The sequence below is a fragment of the Capra hircus genome, chromosome 1, assembly GCF_001704415.2.
Source record: "Capra hircus breed San Clemente chromosome 1, ASM170441v1, whole genome shotgun sequence".
Taxonomy (NCBI): domain Eukaryota; kingdom Metazoa; phylum Chordata; class Mammalia; order Artiodactyla; family Bovidae; genus Capra; species Capra hircus.
The window spans coordinates 99238726-99259746 of NC_030808.1; the positions used below are offsets into that span (position 1 = coordinate 99238726).

At 37.8% G+C, this 21021-nt stretch overlaps 1 protein-coding gene across 2 annotated transcripts in view; it reads left to right on the forward strand.

The window, feature by feature from the left end:
- Nucleotides 1-21021, forward strand: part of PDCD10 (programmed cell death 10) — a 48560-nt gene that overhangs the window by 9700 nt on the left and 17839 nt on the right. For both annotated transcript variants that reach the window (XM_005675358.3, XM_018048126.1), the window contains 2 exons: nucleotides 8345-8555; nucleotides 17734-17787. In XM_005675358.3, coding sequence (XP_005675415.2) covers nucleotides 8460-8555; nucleotides 17734-17787 — 150 coding nt within the window. In that variant the 5' untranslated portion in view covers nucleotides 8345-8459. The remainder of the gene's footprint in view (nucleotides 1-8344; nucleotides 8556-17733; nucleotides 17788-21021) is intronic.

Genomic DNA, 21021 nt, shown 5'->3' on the forward strand with positions numbered 1-21021 from the left:
AATTTCTCATTGAGTTTAAAAAGAGATTAAATGATATCACCCATTCAAACTTAAAGCTGTTTTAAATCTGAGCACTTGCCTACTACTCTGTGCTACCCATCCATATGTAGAAAATGGAGTTACTTGTCCATTTATGATTTCTGTATTTGAACACTACTCCCCCCAAATATTCTTACACTGATATGATGCAGTTAACTTTTAAAGTACCTGAGTCAGAGGTCTTGGTATCAAAAATGCAAGATCCACAGACTTGTGCTGCTGTATACCCTAGGGCGACCTTGAATCAGAGCCACGTTCCCATTGGCGTTAGTCTCTAAACATTCTGCCTGGAGTCTGGGGGTCTTGGCTCTCAGCTGAGTGATCCGTGGAGGACACAGAGAGCAGGGCAGGTGATCCTAGAAGTAGATCACTTTGGCAGACAGAAGACATGGCAGGCATGTCCCATACAATGGGTTATAGTAGCTCTATAGAATATATACTTATAATATGTCACTGTTTAGTTTATTAATGTGAATTTCTGGGGACTTTTATTTCTAAATTGTGAGATTTGGAGATTGGACTTGATAGTATAGAGGAATATGTGTTAATGGCTGTTTTTGCTTTAAAATTTTATAGTCTTAATGTTTAGGTATCTTAAATTCATGAGTATGTGACAGCAGTACAGATAAATTTACTGGTGAGCGATTGAGATCTGAAACTCTCTGAATTATGGAAAAAAATCTGGGTCTGGATAATATTTGCCAGCACTTACCTTTACTGTTTGGACCACTTACCTTTGTTCAAAATGCTTGTGTAGTGATTGTGCCTAGGGCAGTGGTTCTCAAATTATGGAGAGAGAGGGCTCCTGTGAGAGAAAGGGCTGGTAAACTGTAGTTATTACCCAATACATTTATTGGATGAATGAACAGTTTATTGAATCCAAGCAAGTCTGGTTCTAGAGTCACTGTGCTTGTTACTCACCACTCTAAAGACAGTGCTAATAATGTTAATTAAGTACAGTAGCCCCCTCACACCTTCCCCCCTACTATGTCTATAGGTCCAAGACTCCTAGTGGATGTTGGAAACCTCAGATAGTACCAAGCTCTTTATATACTATTATTTTTTCCTATACATCCATATCTATGATAGTTTAATTTATAAATAGCAAGAGATTGGCAGCCATAATAAAATAGAGCAATTATAATAATTCAGTGTAGTAAAGTTATGCAAATGTGGTCTCTCAAAATGTCTTAGTGTACTGTACTTACCTTCCTGTGATGATACTAGGTGATAAAATGTCTGAGTGATAAGACTAAGTGAGGTGAGTGACATAGGCATTGTGATTTAGTGTTAGGATACTACTGACCTTCTTTTGTTTTCTTACTGTTGACCTGATGATACATCTGAAGGAGGGTCATCAAGCCATGATGATGTGAGTAGTGGCACGTTAGGAGCAGGTGATATCTGTGATTGGGGGTCTCAGACTGAAGGGCATGAGGTTACATTATGCTGCTCAGAATGGCAAACAGTTAAAAATTTATGAATTGTTTATTTCTGAAATGTGCCATTTAATATTTTGGACCTTGGTCGACCTTAGGTGAAACTGGTTAAAGTAAGGGGTAAACCACTGTGTAATTCAAACAGCCCTATTCCTATTCACCTTTAGGTGAAGTGTCAAGCCTTTCTTAGAACCTTACAAAGTCGCCTCAGTCGTGTCTGACTCTTTGCCACCCCATGGACTTGTAGCCTGTCAGGCTCCTCTGTCATGGGATTCTCCAGGCAAGAATACTAGAGTAGGTTGCAATTTCCTCCTCTAGAGAACCTTCCTGACCCAGGGATCAAACCCATGTCTCCTGTGTAACAGGTGGATTCTTAACCAAATTCATTTTGGTCTAAGTAGGATCTCTTGCGTACTCTTTTCCCCTGCCTGCCTTTTTCCTAGCATCTTCCTCTAAACCTTTCTCTCTTGTTTGGCAGTGGCTACAACATTTTGACCTGAGAAGGTCCTGAAAGGTAGGTCATGATATTAAATGCTGACCTTTCCAACTATGACTTGGCCAGACTGATCTATTCCTACCTTGAAATAAATTCAGTTTCTGGGTATGATTTGTGATGCTGGGTGCTTGAGAGAAAGCAAAGTGGTGTTCAGTTCAGTTGAGTTGCTCAGTTGTGTCCAACTCTTTGCGACCCCATGAATCACAGCACTCCAGGCCTCCCTGTTCATCACCAACTCCCGGAGTTCACTCAGACGCACGTCCATTGAGTCCGTGATGCCATCCAGCCGTCTCATCCTCTGTCGTCCCCTTCTCCTGCCCCCAATCCCTCCCAGTATCAGGGTTTTTTCCAGTGAGTCAACACTTCGCATGAGGTGGCCAAAGTATTGGAATTTCAGCTTTAGCATCATTCCTTCCAAAGAAATTGCAGGGCTGATCTCCTTCAGAATGGACTGGTTGGATCTCCTTGCAGTCCAAGGGACTCTCAAGAGTCTTCTCCAACACCACAGTTCAGAAGCATCAATTCTTCGGTGCTTAGCTTTCTTCATAGTCCAACTCTCGCATCCATACATGACTACTGGAAAATCCATAGCCTTGATTAGACAGACCTTTGTTGGCAAAGTAATTTACCAGTCGGCAAATTTAATGTCTCTGCTTTTCAATATGCTATCTAGGTTGGTCATAACTTTCCTTCCAAGGAGTAAGCGTCTTTTAATTTCATGGCTGCAATCACCATCTGCAGTGATTTTGGAGCCCAAAAAGTAAAGTCTGACGCTGTTTCCACTGCTTTCCCATCTATTTGCCATGAAGTGATGGGACCAGATGCCATGATCTTCGTTTTCTGAATGTTGAGCTTTAAGCCAACTTTTTCACTCTCCTCTTTCACTTTCATCAAAAGGCTTTTTAGTTCCTCTTCACTTTCTGCCATAAGGGTGGTGTCATCTGCATATCTGAGGTTATTGAGATTTCTCCCGGCTATCTTGATTCTAGCTTGTGCTTCTTCCAGCCCAACATTTCTCAGGATGTACTCTGCATAGAAGTTAAATAAGCAGGGTGACAATATACAGCCCTGACGTACTCCTTTTCTTATTTGGAACCAGTCTGTTGTTCCATGTCCAGTTCTAACTGTTGCTTCCTGACCTGCATATAGGTTTCTCAATAAGAAAGTCAGGTGGTCTGGTATTCCCATCTCTTTCAGAATTTTCCACAGTTTATTGTGATCCACACAGTCAAAGGCTTTGGCATAGTCAGTAAAGCAGAAATAGATGTTTTTCTATGATCTCATGAGTTTGTTTGTTTGGTTTTTTTTTCCCATGAGATTCCTTTGGAACCCTTAGTGCAGTTCAGTTCAGTTCAGTCGCTCAGTCGTGTCCAACTCTTTGCGACCCCATAAATCGCAGTATGCCAGGCCTCCCTGTCCATCACCAACTCCAGGAGTTCACTCAGACTCACGTCCATCGAGTCAGTGATGCCATCCAGCCATCTCATCCTCTGTCGTCCCCTTCTCCTGCCCCCAATCCCTCCCAGCATCAGAGTCTTTTCCAATGAGTCAACTCTTCGCATGAGGTGGCCAAAGTACTGGCGTTTCAGCTTTAGCATCATTCCTTCCAAAGAAATCCCCGGGTTGATCTCCTTTAGAATGGTTGGATCTCCTTGCAGTCCAAGGGACTCTCAAGAGTCTTCTCCAACACCACAGTTCAAAAGCATCAATTCTTTGGTGCTCAGCCCTCTTCACAGTCCAACTCTCACATCCATACATGACTACTGGAAAAACCATAGCCTTGACTAGACGGACCTTAGTTGGCAAAGTAATGTCTCTGCTTTTGAATATGCTGTCTAGGTTGATCATAACTTTTCTTCCAAGGAGTAAGCGTCTTTTAATTTCATGGCTGCAGTCACCATCTGCAGTGATTTTTGAGCCCCAAAAAATAAAGTCTGACACTGTTTCCACTGTTTCCCCATCTATTTCCCATGGAGTGATGAGACCGGATGCCATGATCTTCGTTTTCTGAATGTTGAGCTTTAAGCCCCCTTTTTCACTCTCCTCTTTTACTTTCATCAAGAGGGTTTTTAGTTCCTCTTCTCTTTCTGCCATAAGAGTGGACACCAGGAATAAAATTTTACTGTCCTTGAATTTTAAAATTCCATTTCCTTTAAGATGATACAGTTTTTACCCCCTTTGTACTTTCTGATGAGGAAATAAGGCCAGTAATTAAGTGAAACTTCTGTCAAGTCAGGAGGACCCAAAACCCTTTTCTCAGGTGCTGAGTCAAACTTAATTTTACCTGTGTCTTGGAGACTGTCCTTAGCAGTCTTTTTTTTTTTTTTTTTTTTCCCGTTTCTTCTGACTCTAGCCACTGTTCTTTCCATACCAGTGATATCCAACCTGTCCTGTTCACAAGAATCATCTGGGCTGGCTGCTGAGAATACAGCTTCCCTAACCCTTTCTTGGAGATTATGAGTAATCCTGAGAACTTGTGTTTTTAATAAGCCCTGAAGTGATTGTGATGGCTTAGGTTGTCCAGCATTTGGAAACTTCAGCACTCTTTACTCTTTGTCATAAAGTTGTGCTTTCTCCTGAAAGCTGGGTAACTTTTTGGATCTTGCTTATGTGTAAAAGCAAGGTTAACCAATGTTGGAATGCTTCCACTTTTAGAATTTTGTGAACTATTAAATTATACACCAGTTGTATCCTTGATAAAATTAAGACATTAGAATTAATAATCTCTGGTTTTGTTCCCTTTGGTTTTCATATAAATTTCTTTCGGAATTCTGTTTTTATTTTCAGTGGTCTGATGCTTATATTCTCAGTTTACTACAGTAGGAAGAGCTTGGATAGCCAAAAGAGATAAAAACTGGTAAATGTAACTGGGTCCAGACTTCGTTAATAGAATTATTTAGATTTCTGTGTTTGTTTTTGTTTTGCTAGGCTTAATATTTGAAAAGTGTTAGCAAGACTGATTCAACTTATAGATTGCCCATCTCGTCTCATTAATTTATGCATTCAGCAAACGTTTATTAAGGTCTACTGTGTACCTGCTAATGCTGACTGGTAATGTCACTATTGGGAAAAAGAAGCACACTTATAAATTATAACATAAACTCATGGATTCTTTTTACTGTTGGAATTAATAAACTTCTTTTAGCTAAATATTATGGACAGTTTGGAGAGCCAACGAAAATAAATAAAACTTTCCTCCTTTAGGGAGGGAAGTGAAAGGAATTATAAGAATTTGGGATCATGTAAGGGGGCTAGTATTAGATTTGACTATAGAGAAAAGCAAGACAGCCGGCTTACAAATATTTTTCAAGTCTAGAATTTCCTTTACTTAGGAAACTTCTATTTTTCCCAAAAACTATATGCATCAATTCCAAGAACTTCCATTTGTTCACACATTTTATTTGAGAGTAAATAACCTTGGCCCTGATGTGCCCCAGAGGGAGAAAGTGAGGCTGTTTCAGGAAATGCTGATTCTGAACCTTGAGATACACCCAAGTGTGGTTCTTTAAATGAACAGACTCCTTTGCTTGGTTGCATAGTGTGTGGCTGAAATTCTTAAGACTAAATTTGGCATCAAAGTGGCATAGAGTTGCATGTTGTTTATTGAACTGTTTCAAATGAAGAAGCATGTAGAGGGATTGACAACAAAATTTTAACTTGAAGTTAAAATTGGCAGAACAGTTTAATATTTAAAAAGCTTTATTGGAATGGTTGATTTTTATTCACATATAAATGCTAATGAAACTGGCCCAGCTTGTGATTGTCTGTTCTGAAAAGTTCAGATATAAATTGGTTCTTTGGAACATTTTCCCATGGGAACAATGTTTTAAAAGAGTAGTTAAGTGTGGAGTAACCAGCCACTTGTGTAGCCCATAATGTTGCTATAATACTGTCTTTTTGATGACAAATAGTAGCTGATAGTAAAGTTAGTTTTAGAGGCAAGAAAAACTATATAATTTATATATATATATATATATAAGTAAATTAGAGAAAGAGACAGGTATAGAGAGACAGTTAATTTAAATAATTAGGAGAAAATTTCCAACATGGTACAGTACCACTTATTGGACAAAATGTTTTTTAAAAAATGAATGCCAGTATTTGAAAAGGTAAAAATTAAATGTTTGGGCGGGTAGATACATAGATATCAGCAGGAATTCAGAAAGTGACTTTAGCCACCTTACTGATCTGTTCAACTGTGCCTGCCTTTGTATATGCAGGGATAGGCATGTGTTCAAAAGAGTAAAAGACAAAAATGATCCCATTGAGTGTACTTCAGTATCTTACCTCCTTTAATTTCTGCCTCCTTTTGACTGAGATCCTTTAAAACTTAGACTCCTCTCTTGCCAACTCACCAGTTCAACCTCTGCTGGTAGTGCCCTCTATATACAAGTGACACTACTCTTTGAGTGTTATACTTGACCTCATCAAGAAATGAAATAAAAAAAAATTTTAGGTTATTGTCCATATTCAGAAGCATCTAAAACTTTTGACCTCCTTCTCGTGGAAACACCTGATGCTGGTCCTCTTATCTAGTTCTCCCATAAAAGCATAGCATCCTGTGTGGTTTTCACAATTGTTCATTTTGTCTTTCCTTCCATAGTATAAGCTCTCTGAGGTCTTGTCTTGTTCACTGTTCTGTGTTAGTACTAGGCCCAATATTGTATTGATAGTCAATAAATTGTTTTCTTTTTTAAAAAGAAACATTTATTATATAAAAGAAAGATTTTTTTCCTGTCATTCTGTGAAATAGTTCTTCAGTTCTGTTGTTGACCCTGTACTGCTATCTTTCACTTTCTTTTTTCATAGATACTTTCATTTACTATCAATACTGTATATCCGGTATCTATCATTTTCACTTTGATTAGTATCACAGCATTTCAGCCCTTCTTTTCTGTTCCAAGTTTATTATGAAAAGGTATCCACAGTTAAATTTAAGTGGAAATGCAGATTATCAAATGGTTTATTAAGTAGTCAGATAGTAACAGCAAATATTTACTTGCTCTTGTTTATTAGTCAGGTTCCATTGATCTGGATGCATTAGGTTTCTTAAGTTTTTTCCTGCCTTCAGCTTCGTTCCTCCATTCTGTCCTTAATGCTATGACCAAAGAAGTCTATTTAAGTACCAGTTGACTCATCAGATAATGGTTTTCTCTTGTCTTACAGAATAAAATTTAGGAATTGGCCTTTTCTTCCTTTTATTTATTATTTATTTCATTATTTGATTCTGTGAGTTCAGGAAGCAGATGTAAGCTCAGAAAGAGGAAAAAATTTCCATGTTTAGAACTACCAGAAATAAGACTAAACTTACAGTTGGTGTCAGTTTATGTTGAGTTCCCCTTCACTGGTAGGAATATGGAGGAATAGTAAGCAGTTTTCAGATGGGACAGGTCATTGAAGTTTGTTTGAAGCTATGAGCACTAGCCTTGTAGCTTTCAAACTGCTTAGGTCTTCCACAGTCTGTATCAGGTAATTTTTAACGATTAGAACCACATCTTTTTTATCCCCCACTGCGCATGCATGTGTAGGTAGTTAACATACATTTATTCAGTAAATGAATAATGTCTGGGTACTTTCTTGGGTAGATGAGGTTCTTCGTTTTCACTTGATACTCTGTTTCTTGATTTGGGGGTGTCAGATCTGAATTCATAGACCTCTGCATGTGCAATCTTAGGCAAGTTATTTACCGTCTGAGTCTGCTTTTTCATCTGCAAAATTAGAATGACAATTACTATAAGGTAAGTTATTGGGAGGACTAAATACATGTGAAAAATATTTTATAATCTGAAAATGCTTTATATAAGGTACAAATTATTCAAAATTGATAGGTTTTTTTGTTGAACTTATATATGATATATCATTTAATATATAAATATGTTAACCACCATTACTCTTTCACTTTATAATTAGGCTCAGTTTTCAGCCTAGCAAAGGAATTAAATACTGTTGCTTTCTTTTCAAAAGCAACACATTTCCTCAACTCCTCAAGGCAAAATTTCTCTCTTATATTGTTGAATTCTCAATATTTTACTTCCAAACTTCCAGTACCCATGGATTTTTCTTCCTAGTTTCTGTGTTAACTTTGGACAAAGATTCAAAAAATGCCACTGGCAAAATTAAATAATATTAAATAAATTATTTAATTAAGAAATTAGGTCAATTTTCCCCCCCAAATAGATCACATTTGGTGGAATTTTCCCAATTTAAAAATTTGCCTTAAATCTTTGATGGTTGCTACATTTGTGTTATGTTTTAGGTGACAGAATCGTGAAGGATTAGCAAAAAATTGTAATGAAAATGTTAAACACTTGAAGTTTTCATTCTTAATTCTAAGATAGTAAATATCTGTTCTTTCTTGCCCTTTAACCAGGTCAGTATATGTTTTGTGCTTTATTCTTTTATCACAAAAAAGAGAAGAAAGATTGCAGTGAATGAAGATTCCTCTGCATTTTAGCACTGCTTTTTCTACTGTAGTTGGCTTTTGAATGAGGATGACAATGGAAGAGATGAAGAATGAAGCTGAGACCACTTCTATGGTTTCTATGCCCCTCTATGCAGTCATGTATCCTGTGTTTAATGAGGTAAGTGGATAAACATTTCTTCATATGACCTGTGGAATTTCTTTATGTCTGCTTCATTTATTCGTTTGTTTGTTTCCCTCATATAACAAGTACTTATGTAAATGGACTCCATCTATGTATTAAGCATTTTTCCAGGGCTGGACATAAAACAGTGAGGGAAAAGCCCTGAGCTTTTGCTCTTTCTCTGGAGGTTTCACTATAGTAAAAGAGAGAGACATTGGACAAAAGAATACAAGTAATTTTATAAATGAAGAATTGTGATGAGTGTTATGAAGTGTAAAAACAAAATGTGTAGTAAAGTAGCAGGTGAGACCTATTTTAGGGGCCAGGCAGGCCTCACTGGAATAAGAGACATAGATGCTAACATCTGAAAGAGGTAAATAAGGGTTAGTGTGTTGAAGAGTTGGGGATTAGCACCTTTTAGGTAGCCAGAAGAGCAGGCCCGAAAATATCCTAATGAGTTACAGTGAAAGTGAAAAGGTGAAAGTGAAAGTCGCTCAGTCGTGTCCGACTCTTTGCGACCCCATGGACTGCACATGCAGAGTCCATGGAATTCTCCAGGCCAGAATACCAGAGGGGTAGCCTTTCCCTTCTCCAGGGGATCTTCCCAACCCAGGGATTGAACCCAGGTCTCCAGCATTGCAAGCGGATTCTTTTCCAGCTGAGCCACAAGGGAAGCCCAAGAATACTGGAATGGGTAGCCTATCCCTTCTCCAGCGGATCTTTCCTAGCCAGGAATGGAACCAGGGTCTCCTGCATCACAGATGGATTCTTTACCAACTGAGCTATGAGGGAAGCCCCGAGTTAAAGTTAGAGTGAGTAGTGACGAAACAATTTTACTGATAAATGGAAGATACCACTGCTTTGTATCTAGAGAAGATATAATTGCTTTTTTATTTGAGGATTTTTCTAGGCCTTAATAATTGATATATTTTGGGGTTTTTTTTTTAAGTTGATATTTAATAGGCTAAGCTGTGTAGAGTTTTTAGAACTAGAAGTTCTCTAAGAGATAATTTCTCCCCTCCTTTAGTGGTGAACTGAGGTCCTGATTTGTGAGATTATTTTGCTTTAAAGTTTCTTTCTTTACATAAAAAATTCTGGAGGTAAGTGGTCCAGGACTAATAGTATTATGAGTCAGTATCATCAAAAACTGAGGTTCCTGTCTTCTGTTTCATCATCCTAGTGCTTGCCTTCCATTGCCAAGGTCACTTCAGCATGTAGGATGGCTGCTGCTGTTGTGTCCTAGGTTGTTTGAAAGGGGTAAAAAAACAAAGCAGGGGGTGGGGATTTATTTCCAGCTGATAAAGCTTCCTTAAAGTAACCTTTCTGAAAGTCGTACTTGAGACTTCCATTTACATCTCATTGGCAAGAATATAGATTTATGACCACACCTGGCTGGGCAGTTAGGAAATTTAGAAGTTTACTGGAGAGGACGCAAGGAGGAGGCATCTTTTGGAAAACCTGTCCCGATTATCCTGCTACCGTGACAGCACTGGAGGCACTCTTCTAGGGCTGGCTATACCCATCTCTGGCAGCTGTAGCCAACACTTCAGTCATTAATTTTGCCATTTTGTTCTAACACTTTACCCAGGCATTGCAAGACTATAGTTAGTGTAGGAAGCAGTGCTTCAGTGCTGTTCAGTAAATATTTACTAAATACCAGCCATTTGTTTGTCGAGTCTGCTGCAAGGGTCTGGAGATAAGGGAAAGAAAAAGTCAGCATACTTCTTCTCAAGAGTTGCAGGGAACACAGATGTTTAAGCAAATCAGTTATTAACTGTTCAGTTATCCTTGTACCAAGTATGAGGTAAAGAGGGTCACTGAAGGATAGATGAGTAACCCTGTCTTGACATTTAGTGTTTAAACTTCTCAGGTTCTTCAAGAGCCATCATGACAGTTCCATCCAGAATTGCTCCCTCTTTTCGTGTTTATGTTGCTAACTCTGTAGGCTATTGGATCAAGTTGTCTGGGGGCATTTGCTGTATTTATCTGGTGTTTTGAGTCTTTAAGGAAGGTCAATTTGCATTGCAGAACTTTAGTTTAATCCTCTAGTTAATGAAAGAGGAATGAGAAAAGCTTTTTTTCTAAGAGTTTAGTGACCTTTTCCTCCATATGGTGAAATGATTTTATGTGATGCTTGACTTTGGAAAACAGTTGTATAGGGTGTAGGATTTGGGTGAACTCTTATGATTAATACTGGTATACCTTTTCTACTTTATTCATATATAAGAAGAATTAACTTGAAAGGAAAAGAAATGGCTATGAATGGACCAGTAAATCTCTTCAGAAATCTGAAACTTGAATAACATGTGGGGTATAATGGGCCCCAGATTAGAATACGTTGCTAGATGATTCATAGTTGTTGTTAGAAATTTGAAAATGAAGTGGCTGGTTGTGTCAGACTGAGAGATACTACATCAAGTTGTCAGGGTCTAATTTCTCAAATTGAATTTACTGATAATGGTATCAAGTTGTTTTTGTTTTTGTTTTTTTTAATAAAATTCAAGCATTGTTCTCTGGCGTTCCAATGTATTATTGTAACAGCTTAAATAAGATACCTTTATTTTAACTGTAGTTCAAACATGGATTTTTCTATAAATCTAGTAATGGGGAAATTAGAATCTAGTTTGCCTCTGCTTTTCTTTTCTTTGCATATTCAAAGATAAAATGGATGTCAAATTAATTTTACAAACAACAGCACCACAATAGGGATAAAGTTTTACTCTGAAGGTAAATGATTCACTAAATTTTGTCCACTGTGTAGGGAAGAGTTAAAAAACTTATGCATGCTCACCTTAATGTTACATTCATAAAACTAACAATGGTAGCTTAGAAGCCATTTTGCAGAATAGATTTTTGGATAGTAGGATATCCTTACACCTGGGGAAATTTTAGTACTGTTGCTCCAGCTCACAGGGGAAAGTTATTTATGACATCCTGGGAGCAAGATGCTTGCTAAACTTAATGAAGCTATGCCAAAAGTAAGCTGCTTGTTTAGTCAGCTGCTGCACAGTTCAGAGTCCAGGTATATTGCATGTGTTGTAAATGTACTGTGAAATAGGTCTCCTGGTTGCATTATGGAATAATGAGTTTATAGAAACCTCCTGCCAAGTCTTATATAGATAGTTTCTCACGTAGTGTATCCTTTTTTGCTGACTCTTTGTATATGGAGGAGGAAGGATGTATGGTTTGATTCTTCATTCCAGGAAAAGACATGTCATGTATGTTCTTTTCCGGTGACTTGAAAGAAAACTTTCTAAGGCAAATATAAATATTTTTCCTATTAAAAAAATCAAACCTCAAATTTTAAGTAAATATTTACACTTCTCCACAGTGAAGGTGTAGGCTTCACTTATAATCCCAGTATTTAGAAGTGATCATAGTTAATATTTTGGATTTGATTTACTTCTCTGTCATTTACTATGCTATATAATCTTGTCTTAGTTTTCTTTTCTGCAAAATGAGGATAAACAATATTTTGTATAATTCTCACAACTCTGGGAAGTAAGTGAATTGATGCAGTGCTTAGAACAGTACCAGACATGTTTAAGTATTAGATCTTATTATTAAGGAGTCTTCCACATAATTTTATGTAAAATTGTGATCATACCTGAGAGTGTGCACGTTTTTAGGCAATGTTTTAGTGCAATATTCTTATAGTAGTTAGAATGGCTCTGCTTATTTTTTTGCTAGGCAACTTAGCAACCCCAGAAACTAATTCTTTTAGAGCCAGTTATTGGACTTACTATGTACAGAACAGATGATTGCACTTTGCCTTTGTAAACTCATAAAATTTAATGGGTGACCTCTCGATTCTGTCTACTTCTGTTTTTGTTCTGGCTTTTTTTTTTTTTTTTTAAATCTAACTCATCTCATTATCATTTGAATCATAAGAGATGTATGTGGAGTTTTTATTCTTGGCTCAGTTTAACTTTCTTTTAAAGAATATGGTCAGTAATCTTGATGGCATTGGGGGGAGAGTGGGAAAAAGGGAGAAGATATCAGCGAAATAGGCCTGATTTTGAGGAAGCAGATTTTATAGACAATTTGGAACCAACCTAATTAATTATTTTGACCTAAAAAAGAAAAAAACTTAAAAGATTTTGTAAGACTGTTTAAAACTTGAGCAACTAAAGTGTTAAGTGGATATACATTTTTTTAATTTTAGGTGTAAGAAACTGGCTTGAGGGACTCCCTGGCAGTCCAGTGATGAAGACTCCAAGCCACTACTGCGGGGACTGGGGTTCAGTCTCTAGTCAGGGAACTAAGATCCTGCATGCTGCATAGGATGATTGAAAGAATTTTTAATGTATTTTTTAAAAAAAGAAATTGGCTTGATACTAGAAAATAAAGTATAGAAATGAACTGTTATTTCTAGAGGGAGTGATAAAAGCGCTCTATGGATTCAAAATTATATAAGCTTTTAAAATATGTTTATAAATGATCCAAAAAGTTAAATTTGAAAAGTTTGCAGTTAGTTAGCAGTAAGTGGACGCAAAAGCTGTGAATAGTAAGTTGCAGGAGGAGCTCACACAACTGAGAGGAGACAAAATGTGAGGTTGAGGTGAGACCTTAATGTTAAGCTCACCCAGCCTGTAGATTCCCTCCAGCTGCACTTCTGTCTCTAAGTGAGGAAAGGTGTTATGTGCCCTTTTCTCTTACTCTGATTCCCTCTCTCTCAACTTTTTTCCTGGCGACATGGAAATCCAGCATGGCAGAGATCCAGGAGTGCCTCTCCATGTCCCAGTATCCATTAATACAAAATATCATATGTCCCTTTCCTTCTTCTTTGGATTTAAAACAGGGTATATGCACTGTCAGGCAGTGCTGAAAAATGATTGCACTGGCTCTTTAAACATACTCCAGTCAAAGACCATTATCCCAAAAGCTAAAAACATACTGGACCCACTAGTAAAAGTTTTGGAAACAAAGTGGATATTATTATCTGTTCCAAACTGACATAACGTCATGATATCTGCAAGGTGTTAGCAACCCTGAAGAAACTCTAAGGAAGAGGATTTTAGGAGGTCACGTTTTTCAAGGACCAGTTTAGATCTCATCTTCATACTTTTTACTTCAGCTGACAGTAATCCCATCAGCTTCTGTGTAGCTACTTACTTAATCTTCTGAGGTTCCAGGAATATAGTCTGTTTCTTTGTATCTCTCAAACTGACTTCTCTCACATGGTAGAAACTCAGTGCATTGTTGGTTCTTAAGCAGTTGAAGAGATTCAGTGATGGGACAGAAGCCAGCCTGGAAAGGGTGAGTACAGGATGGGTGCATACAGGAAGCTAAGTGGCTTGTGTATTGGTTTTAGAGCCAGACAGATCTGGTATATGACTTCCCTGGTGGCTCAGACGGTAAAGCATCTGTCTACAATGCCAGAGACCTGGGTTCGATCCCTGGGTCGGGAAGATCCCCTGGAGAAGGAAGTGGCAGCCCACTCCAGTACTATTGCCTGGAAATCCCATGGACAGAGGAGCCTGGTAGGCTACAGTCCATGGAGTCGCAAAGAGTTGTCTGACTATTTCTGTACTTTTTAGCTCTTTTATGTTGGGAAAATTTATGCAAAGTGAGTTTATTCCTCTATAAAATGGAAGTGATGATAGATAGTTACAGATTTATTATGAGGGTTAGAGATACTCTATAAAAATACATAATAAAGTCCATAATATGTGCTTAGTAAAATGGTAGCTATTACTGGCATATTACTGGAACCTGGTACTTTAATGAAAGGGACAGGTAAGGTGAACATGATTTTATTATGAAATCATCTATCACATGTGAGAGGCCTAAAATAGAAGCACATTATAATAGGGGAGGTGTGAACATACCTTGCTACCTGAGTATTAGAGGCTGAAATTATAAATAGATTAAAAAACAATTTAGGTAAATTTATGGATGAAAGTAGTTTTTGAATGTATGTATGTGCCTATATCGAAGAAGGCAATGGCAGCCCACTCCAGTACTCTTGCCTGGAAAATCCCATGGACGGAGGAGCTTGGAAGGCTGCAGTCCATGGGGTCACTGAGGGTCAGACATAACTGTGCGGCTTCACTTTCACTTTTCACTTTCCTGCATTGGAGAAGGAAATGGCAACCCACGCCAGTACTCTTGCCTGGAGAATCCCAAGGATGGGAGAGCCTGGTGGGTTGCCGTCTGTGGGGTCGCACAGAATCGGACACGACTGAAGTGACTTAGCATCAGGTGCCTATATGCCTGGTATTGCCTGGGCATTGTGAATATTTTATAATAAATCCTGGTGGGATTATTGCAAGATGTGTGGGTAAATAATGTATCCCAAATGACTCCCAGCAGAGTTATTTTCAGGTGCTTCACAGATCACTGACTTGATTCAGTATGTTAAGTCTGACCTTTCTCTTCTTTCTAAGGTATACATATGTAAACTTAATCTAGAAATCTAGAGCTGTAGATGTCTATCTTGGCTGATTATATAGTTCCTCACTGACTGGCGGCCCCTTTTACTTGCATTGACCCTTTCATATACTGGTCAGGGCAGTACAGAGTGAGTTAGTGCTGATACTTGAAAGGCACTCATCTGACTCAGACCTTTGTCTTGGTGAAAGTGGTCAGTGTGGTGTAAACCTGAACAAGGAAATGGGTTCCTATCAGGGAGGAAACATTCATTCTGTCTCCCTCTGCCTCCCTTGTACAATAAGAACTTGAGATCAGAAGAGCTATATTGCTAAATGTTCTTTGTGATTCATTATAATTAAATGAGTTTGGTGGAAGGAGGTATACCTTCATTAGTTAATTAATATGCTTATCTTATTTAGTTGCTTACTTGCTATTTTTGCCTACCTGGATCCCCTTGTGTCTTTCCTTTTACTTGCCAGGGCAGTGTTAGATTTTACAAGATGTGTAGAAGCCAAGTTAAATAAATACTAAATTGAATGGCTCATTGTTTATTTTGGAGATAAATTGTTAATCTTGGCCAGTTTTGATGCTTTTCTTTTTGTTAAGACAAGTAACTCGTAGGGAGATAAGGTTCTTGGCATTTCTGTCTTATTTAGAAAATAAATTGATTTAAACTGTTTGGAGAGTCACTAGATTGTATGTGTGTGTGTAAAACTGTTTTCATTGCCTTAAAGAATTGAAAATAATAGTTATTGCATAATGTGATCTATAACCATAAGATTTTTTTTAGAAATATTATACTTCCATAAAAATCTACAAAGATTACATTGATTTTGAAGGTTTAATATTGTCCCAAATAAAAAATATATACATTGAGCTTTATTGAGTTAATTGGCCTAATTCTTAGGGACTAACAAAATCTGATATTAACTGAAGCTAGTTATTTTAAGCCTGGCAATTCTTCAAAAAATGTAGTAACTTTTATGAAATTGTATACCTTCTTTAGCCCAATGAAAAGCAACTTATACAGTGTTTAATAAGGACATTTATCTTTCAGAATTATAATCCTTATATGTTTGATAATAAAAGTTAAAAGCATTTGGGTTAAACTTTCAATTCAGGACTTTAGGTAGCCGTTTTTAAAATTCTGGTTAAAAAAAAGAAGACAGATATAAACATCTGTAGAATCCAGATGACCCACGGTCTTCAATTTAAGTAACAAACCTTTTATCAGTACTGTTTGCTAATGAATAAAAAAAAGACTTAGTTTAATGCCTAACTGAGGAGATGAAAAAGCAGTTTTAAGAGTTAGGTAGTAGGCACTAGAAATAAAAACAAAAATAAATGAGACCTAATCAAACTTAAAAGCTTTTGCACAGCAAAGGAAAACCATAAAAAAATGAAAAGACAACCTACAGAATGGGAGAAAATATTTGCAAATGATGCTACAGACAGGGGCTTAATCTTCAAAATATACAAACAACTTCTACAAATTCAACAACAAAAAGACAACCCAATTGAAAAACTGCCAGATCTTAATAGGCAGTTCTCCAAAGAAGACATACGGACAGCCAATAGGCAACATGAAAAGATGTTCAACATCACTGATTATTAGAGAAATACAAATCAAAACTACAGTGAGGTGCCACCTAATACCAGTCAGAATGGCCATTATTAAAGTATCTACAAATAAAAATGCTGGAGAGGGTGTGGAGAAAAGGGAACCCTCCTATACTGCTGGTGGGAATGTAAGTTGGTGTAACCACCATGGAAAACAATGTGGAAGTTCTTCAAAAAACTAAAAATTGCAGTCCCACTCCTGGACATGTACTTGCACAAAACTATAATGCGAAAAGATACATGCACCCTGTGTTTATAGCAGCACCATTCACAGCAGCCAGGTCATGGAGACAGCCTGCATGTCCATCAGCAGATGAATGGGTAAAGATGTGATACATATATGTATATATATACAATGGATATATTGTAATCTATATATGCAGTGGATAAACTATAAAGGAAAAGAATATTAAAAATAGAATGTATGTGTATAACTTGAGTTACTTTCCTGTACAGCAGAGATTGGCACAACACGGTTAATCAACTGTACTTCAATTAAAAAAAATAAAAGAGTAAGGTAGTAAATACAAAAAATCTTAAGTAATACATATTGTCTTTGTTTTGGACATTTTATAGGCCATACACACATAATTTGCCATCTTTTTTTAACAGAACATTGAAAGTTGATCTTGAATCCTCCCATTTTCAAAAATTTAAGTGAATAAATATGTTTATTTCTACTAGGGACGTATACTATTTTGAATTCTCTGCTTATCTTAAATCAGTCTTTAAGGTGATGTGTGCTAAGTCACTTCAGTTGTGTCCAACTCTCTGCGACCCTGTGGACTTTAGCCCATCAGGCTCCTCTGTCCATGGGATGCTCTAGACAAGAATACTGGAGTGGGTTGCCATGCTTGCCTCCAGGAGATCCTCCTGACTGACTCAGGAATCAAACCCACATCTCTGAAGTCTCCTGCATTGGTAGACATGTTCTTTACTACTAGCGCCACCTAGGAAGCCCCAAAGGAATAAATAAGGAACTAATACACATACCTTAATTTTTCATCCTTTCTAATGAAAATTTTAGATCATCTATTTGAAGAATTATGTTGATTCAGAATCATTAGCAAGTTATGTTTGTTAATTGATGGGTGTATCAGTGTGATTACTGTAAAATGCAGTATCAGAAATGTATTTTTTCTAGAAAACTGATACTAATGATTTAAAATTTTTATTGCAGCTAGAACGAGTAAATCTGTCTGCAGCTCAGACACTGAGAGCAGCTTTCATTAAGGTGAGGCACAAATAATTTATTATTATGGTGGTTAAAATGTATCTTATAAAGAAATCTAAATACCATGTCATAAATGTCAGTTTATTTTTTTAACCTTTCTTTTTGGATACCTTTCTCTTTTGTTTTTGTTTTGCTGTTTAGTGAAAACCTTTTCAGTCATCTTGTGCCTGTTTTAGTGTACACTTTTAAAGCTTTAAACACTTCTAAAAAATGAGTTGGAACAAGTGCCATTTCAGTAGAATTCAGCTTTTCATCACTTTGTGCTTTTGAACTGACTTCTTCAAAATGTTTTCTCTTTGGCTTTAAAGTATATTTTAAAATTCTGTTTTATTTGACATATTCAAAACTTTTATAAAGTTAAACCCAAAGATTTTCTTCATGCTCTTTTTAACTATAGAACGTAAGTGTAAAACTGTGTTTTGAGTGGGAAAATAAGACCTCTGTGTTCCTCACATCAAGGAAATTTTGAGGATCAGCTGAGTCACTCAGGATGAACTTTTTCATTGTCTTACTGTTTCATTGCCCTGAAGATGTTAAGTTGATAATCCCTAGCTCACGTGTTGGTGCTGAACATTTAAAACATAGCAAGTTCAAATTGAGTTGTACTCCAGGTTTTGACGATGAGTACCAATAAAAGAATATAAGCAACTCAGTAATATGTATTACGTTGATTGCATGTTGAAATGATAATATTTTGGGTATACTCTTAAAATAACTTCATGTGGTTTTTCTTTTTACTTTTTAAATGTGGCTACTGCTGCTGCTGCTGCTGCTGCTGCTAAGTCACTTCAGTCGTGTCCAACTCTGTGCGACCCCATAATGTGGCTACTAAAAATTTAAAATCAGATAGGCTCCTACCAAATATTTCTATTGGATAGCCCTACTCCACTTACTGAGTGCAGCCGTTCATATAAGACTTAATCCATTTCATCCTAAATACATATCCATCCCAAGTCACTTCAGTTGTGTCTGACTCTTGTGATGCCAGGCTCCTCTGTCCATGGGATTCTCCAGGCAAAAATACTGGAGTGGGTTGCAATTTCCCTCTCCAGGGTATCTTCCTGACCCAGGGATTCAACTCACATTTGATCCTCTTATATCTCCTTCACTGTCAGGCAGGTTCTTTACTACTAGCACCACTTGGGAAGACCTAAATACATATCAGGATACCCAAAATTTTAATTTTTATTTACTTTTTGTGTGTTTTCTCCCATCAATAGCTAAAACAACTTACATTTCAAGTATTTTAATGTTTAAATCTAGAATTAATTTATAGTTGAGCCTCATTGGAATTGAAACTGTGAATATTCAGCTTGATTTCTTTTAATGGCAGAGGTTAGCTTATTGATACCTCACTTGAAGTGAAGTCGCTCAGTCGTGTCTGACTCTTTGCGACCCCATGGACTGTAGCCTACAAGGCTCCTTCAGTTCAGTTCAGTCGCTCAGTCGTGTCCGACTCTTTGCGACCCCATGAATCGCAGTACGCCAGGCCTCCCTGTCCATCACCATCTCCCGGAGTTCACTCAGACTCACGTCCATCAAGTCCGTGATGCCATCCAGCCATCTCATCCTCGGTCGTCCCCTCCTCCTCCTGCCCCCAATCCCTCCCAGCATCAGAGTCTTTTCCAGTGAGTCAGCTCTTCACATGAGGTGGCCAAAGTACTGGAGCTTCAGCTTTAGCATCATTCCAGTCCACGAAATTTTCCAGGCAAGAGTACTGGAGTGGGTTGCCATTTCCTTCTCCAGGGGATCTTCCCAACCCAGGGATCGAACCCAGGTCTTGCGCATTGCAGGCAGACGCTTTTACTGTCTGAGACCCCCAGGTAGCATAAATAATGTCGTTAGACATCTCTCTGTTTCACTACTAGAAATTACATTTTGTGTATTGATCAGTACTATTTTGATGTGATACTCTAAAATGCAGTGCCTGTATACACATACATACTAATTTTGTTTAAATATATTTTGCCAAATCATTGGATTAATGAAGAAAATGAATGAAGCAGTACCGTCCTTAGTGGAGTTTTTTGTTGTTTATTTGTTTTTCGTTTTCTTCTTTGCATTAAATATCAGTGTGATTTGGAGTGGTATATTGACCTGCCTCAGTGGTTGTCTGACCTGCCTTTTGAGAAACCTATATGCAGGTCAGGAAGCAAAGTTAGAACTGGACATGGAACAACAGACTGGTTCCAAATAGGAAAAGGAGTACATCAAGGCTGTATATTGTCACCCTGCTTATTTAACTTCTATGCAGAGTACATCATGAGAAACGCTGGGCTGGAAGAAGCACAAGCTGGAATCAAGATTGCCGGGAGAAATCTCAATAACCTCAGATATGTAGATGACATCACCCTTACGGCAGAAAGTGAAGAGGAACTAAAAGGCCTCTTGATGAAAGTGAAAGAGGAGAGTGAAAAAGTTGGCTTAAAGCTCAACATTCAGAAAACGAAGATCATGGCATCCGGTCTCATCACTTCATGGAAATAGATGGGGAAACAGTGGAAACAGTGTCAGACTTTATTTTGGGGGGCCCCAAAATCACTGTAGATGGTGATTGCAGCCATGAAATTAAAAGACGCTTACTCCTTGGAAGAAAAGTTATGACCAACCTAGATAGCATATTGAAAAGCAGAGACATTACTTTGCCAACAAAGGTCCATGTAGTCAAGGCTATGGTTTTTCCTGTTGTCATGTATGGATGTGAGAGTTGGACTGTGAAGAAAGCTGAGCACTGAAGAACTGATGCTTTTGAACTGTGGTGTTGGAGAAGACTCTTGAGAGTCCCTTGGACTGCAAGGAGATCTAACCAGTCCATTCTAAAGGAGATCAGCCCTGGGATTTCTTTGGAGGGATTGATGGTAAAGCTGAAACTCCAGTACTTTGGCCACCTCATGCGAAGAGTTGACTCATTGGAAAAGACTCTGATGCTGGGAGGGATTGGAGACAGGAGGAGAAGGGGACGACAGAGGATGAGATGGCTGGATGGCATCACTGACTCTATAGACGTGAGTCTGAGTGAACTCCGGGAGTTGGTGATGGACAGGGAGGCCTGGCATGCTGCGATTCATAGGGTCGCAAAGAGTCAGACATGACTGAGCGACTGAACTGAACCGACGGTGGCATTATGGGGACTGTCTTAACCATCTTTGTGGCTAAAGAAGGAAAAGTGATCCATTGCACACCATAGTATTGATAAGGCAAAAGTCAGTTTTTTGCCTTTTCCTATAACAAGAA